This window comes from Silene latifolia, chromosome X (genome assembly GCF_048544455.1).
Source record: "Silene latifolia isolate original U9 population chromosome X, ASM4854445v1, whole genome shotgun sequence".
Taxonomy (NCBI): Eukaryota; Viridiplantae; Streptophyta; class Magnoliopsida; order Caryophyllales; family Caryophyllaceae; genus Silene; species Silene latifolia.
Genome location: NC_133537.1, coordinates 336,488,146 through 336,496,265, shown reverse-complemented (window position 1 = coordinate 336,496,265; position 8,120 = coordinate 336,488,146). Strand labels below are relative to the sequence as shown.

At 37.2% G+C, this 8,120-nt stretch overlaps 1 protein-coding gene across 1 annotated transcript; it reads left to right on the top strand.

The window, feature by feature from the left end:
• Positions 1-512: 512 nt before the first annotated feature.
• LOC141620968 (putative aspartic proteinase GIP2) lies at positions 513-2,903 on the top strand. Its single transcript, XM_074437702.1, has 2 exons — positions 513-578; positions 1,741-2,903. The coding sequence occupies exons 1-2, from the start codon at positions 513-515 to the stop codon at positions 2,773-2,775; spliced, it is 1,101 nt and encodes a 366-aa protein (XP_074293803.1). The 3' UTR covers positions 2,776-2,903.
• The last annotated feature ends 5,217 nt before the right edge of the window (positions 2,904-8,120 follow it).

Genomic DNA, 8,120 nt, shown 5'->3' with positions numbered 1-8,120 from the left:
AATATGGGCCCATTTCTAAAGTTGATTATAAATTCTTAAGCCCAAAGACTGACACGATGGATTAAATATCATTTTCCAAACACAAATTGTTCTATAGGACCATTTTTAGCAAAAGACTAGCCTAATGGCCCAAAGCCCAACTAAGTAAGTTAATAAATCTGTAAAAAAATTGTTTATTTTGGTAACATAATACTTTATCTTGATAACTTGCATATTTAAATATGTCGGTATTCATTATAAGATATCGAGTAATCAAAATAAAACTGAAATATGAATGTAATTACATGTTAACTTTGGGTTTTTCACCATTTGGGCCAGTTCTATGCTATAGGACGGTCCTATAGGAGAGTTGTTGTTTTCCAAATTATGAAAGCAAATCTCTTAGACAATGACTTTCAATAATTAATCATATCATAGACTATATATCAGACTGCCGACTAATTTATTTGTTTTTGGTGTAAATCGGGGTGTCCACTGTTTATCGAAGATAATTGATTTAACTGTCGGTAATTATGTCGTTACAGATGTTTTCACGAAATGGCAAACGACCAGTGAAGAAGTTTGCTTCATTTCCAGAGGCAGGGATCGAGTCTCTAGAGAATTTTTTCATAAAAATTAAAGTTAAAGGCTTACTTCGTAAGACAAAAATGTCATATATAAAATAATGGAGGAAATATTATTTAGTGATAAGTATTTTAGTGAAATGTAAATAAATTATTAAACGAAGGGAGCAATGTAATGAAACACGATCCATAATATCAGCTGACTTAATTATCACAAATTCTTGTTTGTGACGGCACATATCCGTTACTCTTGAGTGACGGATACCATTTTACCTCATAAAGTACCCACTTTTTCTCTCTCTGCAACACTATTCATGTGGTCCCCTTTCTCCACTAACCATTTTGTTAACATTTTAACTCACAAAATATCCGCCACAAAATGGTAACCCGTCACAAGGGAGACCAATTGATTAATTATATCTAGATCTTGACGTAACGTAGATTGTTGTAAGGTAGTGGCGGATTGGCGCCGTGTATCAAATTAAGGGACTTGCTAAATCCCGCACATAATTTTACTTAATCCCGCACATTTTTTCGCCTTATTCCGAATCTACCCTTTTCATTTCTCACAAACAAAGAACCCTAAAAGAAAGATAAAAGAGAACAATTAAATTGCACCCCGCCGCCTCCCCTCCAACCACCCCAACCAGCCGCTCCTCCAACCGCCCTATTAGCTAATTGACGACGGGCCTCCTTGTTTCGGCTCCCCTTTCTCCGTTGTTTTGCTGTAATCGATTTCCAGCACCGATATTTGTCGCGTCAAATTCACATGAACTATTCAAGATTATACAACACCAATCATATTCTTCATATCTCATCTAATAATTCTCAATACGTGTGTTTATGGTTGAGAGAAATCACTTATGATCAATTAAAAATTTGTCAACAAGAAAATTCCGTAAATGGTGAACTAGGTTTTCTAAAGTTATGTCCAATTTTAATTTTAAATGCTACACAGGTTAGTTTTTGTTAGCATTGTGACGATTTATGGAAATCGAAAATCATAAACAATTGAAAATTTAAAAGATCTGTGATATGTGCGAATTAAGATTGATAATTATCAAATTATTAACAAATTGATTGGGTTTTGGGAGGGGAAGAAATTTTTTTTTTTTTAAGAAGGGTAGTTGTGGAAAAAAGTTAAAAAATGTGTAGGATGTAGTAAAAGTAGGGGTAGGATTTCTGCTACGACTGCGATTTTCCAACTTGTTTATTAGCTAAAGGCCAAACTTGTGGCGCCGAACCATACGGTCCGTATTTATACACCCATGATGATGTTTTCGGTCATTTTATCGCGCCTTTAATCACCGATGTTGTGACGATTTATAAGTCGAGCATGTCGACGTTAGTGAAAACACAATTGTCGAATTTCCCGTTCGCTTGTGGGTATATTAGCGAACTTAAGGGATTGTCGCAATTTACTAAAGGCGTCCTAAGCCTAGCTAGGAAAAACACGGCATTGCCGAGTTTAGTAGCGAAGACGTTTAACGTTCCTCGTAAATTCGCTCTTTGTTTGCCATCCACGTCAAGTACGGGTGTCAATGGTGCAATTTATTTCGGGGGTGGGCCATACAGTCTACCCCCGAATAAAAATGACTTGTCTAAGTCATTTGTTACGACTCCTCTTGTTGTGAACTCAATCGACGTTGGTGTTACATTTTATAGGGAAAAATCGTCGGTCGATTATTTCATCAACGTCAAGTCGATTTTAGTAGACGGGCCGCCAATTAAAATCGACTCAAGTTTACTTACTATCGACAAAAACGGAACAGGTGGTACGAAACTTAGTACCATTAATGGGTACACGATTCTCCATACCGCGATTTATAACACACTTGTTCAAGCATTTTCCGCTAAGGCGGCCGTGATGAATAGTACAAAGGTGGGACCGGTTAGCGCGTTTGGGACGTGTTTTAGCTCGAAAAATATAGCGGGTTCGAAAACCGGGCCCAAGGTGCCAGTTATTGATTTGGTGTTAGATGGGAATAGTAAATGGAGTATTTATGGGTATAATTCAATGGTAAAGGTATCTAATGATGTGAGATGTTTAGGGTTTTTGGATGGAGGTAATAATGTGAAGACATCAATTGTTATAGGTGGGAAACAAATGGAAGATAATCTTATAGAGTTTGATTTGGAGTCCTCTAAGATAGGGGTTACCTATTCTTTGTTAAGTTTTGGTACTAGTTGCTCTCAATTTAAAGGGGTGTAATGTGTAATGTGTAATGTTTTGGCGAATAAGAGGTTTTATTTAAGACTGTTGTAAGCGTGAAACGGATTTAACAATGTATTTATAATGCTGATTAATGGTCTCTATTAATCGGGTATATGAGTTGCTTTGGATGTGGTTCATGTGAAGATGTATGATCTCCATTGATGAACATATAGAAGCTTGTAGTATTGTTATAATATTGAGAGAGTTTGTTATAGAGAGAGGTAAGAGAGAGAAGTTGTTATTATTGTAAATGATCAAAGTTGGTTATTACAATTCAGATGTTGGTTCATATACCAACTGTATTCTAACCAAACTATATATTACATCAGCATTACATCAATATTAGTTCATATCCCCCCTTCAAGCGGGATTGCATTATGTTGTTGTAATCCAAGCTTGGAACTTAAAAAAGCATGTTGCTGTGAACCTAAAGCCTTTGTTAATAAGTCTGCAAGCTGCAACCCTGTACGAACATGCTGTGGAACAAGGAAACCTTCTTGAAGCTTGTCTCGCACAAAATGACAATCAATGTCTAAATGTTTTGTTCTCTCATGAAAGATAGGATTTTGTGCAATATGTTGAGCGGCTTTGTTGTCACAGAAAAGAGGAATAGGCTTGGGTACATCAATCTGCAAATCTGATAAAAGATTATTAATCCAAATCATTTCACTGGCAGTGTATGACATACTACGGTATTCAGCTTCTGCTGAGCTTTTGCTGACCATCTTTTGCTTCTTAGTTTTCCATGACACTAAAGATTCTCCCATGAAAATGCAATAGCCACTGAGAGATCTTGCTGAGAAGGCACACAGACCCCAGTCAGAGTCACTGTAAGCTGTGACAGTTAATGGACTGTTTGCAGGATAATGCAGTCCAGAATTCACAGTCTTTTTCAAATATCTGACAACATGAATAGCTGCCTACATGTGTGGCACTCGTGGCTGTTGTAGAAATTGAATTTTTTTTTTTTTTTTTTTTTTGATTTTTTTTTTATTAGGTAAGAAAACTAGGTTGATCCTCTAGGGTAGGACCAACCTATCTCATCCTTTCGAATGAGGGAGGTAAGTTGAAGCCACCGGCTATCAAACCACCTCGAAAGAGTTGGACATGAATGTCCAACTGAAGCCATGAAGTCAGCAACCTTGTTGGTTTCACGAAAGCAATGTTTAATTATCACTTCATCGAAAAAATGAAGGTCTAATTTCACATCCTTGATAATACTAGAAATTTCCCACGGAATTTGCCAAGTACCTCGAAAAAATGAAGGTCTAATTGACTTAAATGCTGTGTAGAGTATGAAATATCTGGGCGTGTCATGTTTAAATATAACAATCTTCCTATAAGATGTCTGTATCTTTCAGGATCAGGTAAGATCTCTCCTGAATCAGTGGAAAGTTTCAAGCCTCTAGCCATAGGAAAATCTGCTGGTGTACAGTCTTCCATTTGCATATCTTTGATAATGTCCATGGTATACTTTCTCTGATTAAGGAGTAGACCTGATTCATTTCTGGCTATTTCAAAACCCAGAAAGTATCTCATCTTGCCCAAATCTTTAATAGTGAATGCCTTGTCAAGTCCCACTTTGATGCTCTCAATTTCTTCAACTGAGTCTCCTGTTAACAATACATCATCAACATAGACAAGGGCTATAATAAACTTCTTTGTCACAGGATTTAATCGAGTGAACAAAAAGTAGTCCTGTTTGGACTGAATGAAGCCTTGATGTTTCAAAAATTTAGTCAATTCTATGTTCCATTGACGAGAAGCCTGCTTCAAACCATATAGAGACCTCTTCAGTTTGCAGACCTGACCTGGTTTGGCCTTGTTGTAACCCTCTGGTGGGGTCATATAAACCTCTTCTTCCAAAAAACCATGTAAGAAGGCGTTATTTATGTCTAACTGAAAGAGGGGCCAACCTTTAGAGGCTGCTAGGGCAAGAAGTACTCTAACTGTTTCAAATTTAGCAACAGGAGAAAAAGTATGAACATAGTCTTTATATTTCACCTGATTAAATCCCTTAGCAACTAGCCTAGCCTTAAAACGTTCCACTGAACCATCTGCTCTATGTTTCACCTTGTATACCCATTTAGATCCAATGGCTTTATGACCAGCTGGTAAGGTAGTGAGAACCCAAGTTTCATTTTGTTCTAATGCCTGTAACTCTTTATCCATGGCTTCTAACCATCTCTGATCTGTCCTTGCCTGAGCATATGTAGAGGGCTCAACTTCATTGATAACGTTGGATAATGAATTCACATATTCTTCAGAAAAATCCACCAAACTGGCTAAAATGGAAGCATGAAAAGCATTAGAAGTATAATTCATGACTTGAGAAGAGTTTCTTTGAACTGGTAACTTCTGAGGGCAATGATATCCCTTGAGTCTTGATGATAACTGAGTTTGCCTGGAAGACTGCCTAACAGGTGGAGGAACAACTTGTGTTCTCTGTTGAATACCACCACTAGGATGCTGTACATTAATCACAGCAGGAGTATCCTGCTGGTTATTATTTATATTAGTCTCAGTAGGAGTGTCCTGCTGATTGTTGTAAGTGTTTGCAGGAGAAATCCTAGTGGTAATGGGTATATTTCCATCTGAAATAGGATCATCATGATGAAATAAATCAACCAGAGCATCATAAGTAGAACCTGATTCTCCTGAACTTGCTTGTTGATCCTTGGAAGGAAAAATTTCTTCTTGAAATATAACATCTCTAGCAACAAAGGTTTTATGATCCTGCAAATCATATAGTTTGTAACCTTTTTGACCAAAGGGATAACCAATGAATACACACTTTCTACCCTTTGGTCCAAACTTATCTTTATGAAAAAGAGGCATAGGTGCATAACATAGGCAGCCTAATACTCTCAATTCATCAAATGTAGCTGGCTTTCCAAACAATATTTCAAATGGTGTTTTCCACCCTAACACAGAAGTGGGCATATTATTGATCAAATATGTAGCAGCAAGCACACACTCACCCCAAAATTTAATTGGTAAGTTAGCATGAATTCGGATTGCTCTTGCTGTTTCTATTAAGTGCCTGTGTTTTCTTTCCACACGGCCATTTTGTTGGGGTCTACCCACAATACTCCTTTGCAGCACAATGCCTTTTTTATTAAACAGATCATAGCATTGTTCTTGTAAAAATTCAGAACCATTGTCACTTCTGAATGTCTTAACCTTACCCTGAAATTGTGTTTCAATGTAAGCAAGGAAATTTTTGATCAAACTTGCTACCTGGAACTTATTCTGGAACATATACACCCAAGTGACCCTAGAATGATCATCAAGAATGGTAAGAAAATATTTGGCTCCTGTTATTGTAGGTGTCTTATATGGACCCCATAAATCCATATGAACCAGGTCAAACAAGCCTTGAGCATAAGAAGTACTTCGATGGAAAGGTAACATATGTAATTTGGATAAATGACAAGTACTGCAACTGAACTTTTGCATTGATTTGACAGCCAAGGGTTGTACATGTTGCAACTTATCAAAAGAAGTATGCCCTAACCTAGAATGAAATAGTTCAAGATTACAATCAGCATTACAAGCATTAGAATTGGACAAATGGCTTTATTTTCCAAGTTCTCTTGAGTCTTGTACTCTTGAGACTTTATTCTTAACTTCCAAAGCTGGTGCAAACCAGTATAGGCCTCTTTTCCTTATAGCCAAGCCAAGTTGTTCCTTATTGGTAAGGTCCTGGAACATACAATGTTCAGAAGTAAATAAGACATTCATAGGAGTATGAAGAATCAATTTGCTGACTGACAACAAGTTTTGCTTAAAATCTGGAACCACCAGCACATCCTTCAAATGAATAGCAGATGTCAACATTATATTTCCCACAGTATGTACTAATTTTATGGATCCATCAGGGAGACCAATTACTACAGGCTTAAGCAAAGGTCTAACATTTGTAAGCATCTCAACTTTGGAGGTCATATGATCTGAGGCACCTGTGTCACTATCCAGTCTAACTGTCCATATGTTTGTGCAACAGTGAATGCCTCAGAGTATAAGTCTGTACCTGCAAAGTTTACAGAGGAATCCCCAGCAGCTGACTTGTCTGACATGGCCTTGCACACCTGCTGCATAACATTCTGAACAATGCCTGTCACCACAGCAGGGTCAACTCCCATCATGTTTGAACAACCTGCAGTGTTAACATCAAGTGGGTTATCATTTTGTATAACATCAGCATTGTTGGCCCTTCTGTGATACACATTAGATCTACCACCAGAACCATTATGCCTGCCTCTACCCCTGCCACCTTTGTTTGCAGCATGCCTAATCCTCTGATAGCAACTAATCACAGGATACCCCTTCTTGCCACAATACTCACATGGCTTCTGATGATAACATTCATCATCAGTATGTCCTGCTTTCTGACATCCATTGCAGAACTTGGTGACTGATTTATCCTGAGACACATCCTGTTTGAGTCTTTTCCAATCACCCTGTTCCACATCATGAGATCTAGCAGAGGCATATGCATTTACTTCAGTAGGTACCACAGAATGTTCAGAAATTTGCCTTTGTTTTTCTATTTTTTGTAATAATCCGAAGGCTTTATTCATAGGTGGTAAAGAATCCATAGACAAGACAGTTGTTTTGACAGTGTCATAACCATTATTGAGTCCCATCAAAAACTGTATAAGCTTGGAATTGTTCTCTCTTTCTAGAATCATTTTCAACAATTGACAGGTACAACTAGTCATGGCTCCACAAGTACAATAAGGTATAGGATCTAACTCATCAATACTTTCCCATGCAGTTTTCTTTTTGCTATAATATTCCACCAGACTAGCATTATCTTGAGTAATATGTCCCAAATCTTTCTTTAAGGAGTAAATCTCAAGACTATTGACCTGCCCATATCTATCTAACAATTCAAGCCACATTTCTTTAGCACTAGCAGCATATTTCAGAGTTTCACCAATTTCAGGTTCTAAGGAATTTGTAATCCAACGCATAATCAAAAGACCACATCTCCTCCATTGATGATAAGTATTAGCAGTCTTAGCAGGTGCTATACATGTGCCATCAACAAAACCTTCTTTGTTTTTGGCAATTAAAGCATTATAAACCTCTCGTTTCCATTGAAGAAAGCTATTATTTCCATTGAATTTAATCTCAGTCAATTTTAGTGTCGGTTGATCAGTGTTAGAAATGTATAATGGATCATCAAGAACAGCATAAGGAGCAACAACAGATGCACTAGTATCAGAAGACATGATTTCACAGAAATGAAGTTTAATCAATCAATGAGAACGTAATACAGAGAGAAAAAACGATCAAGAATGACTGATAAAACGAAGATAAATCAATCAAGAATC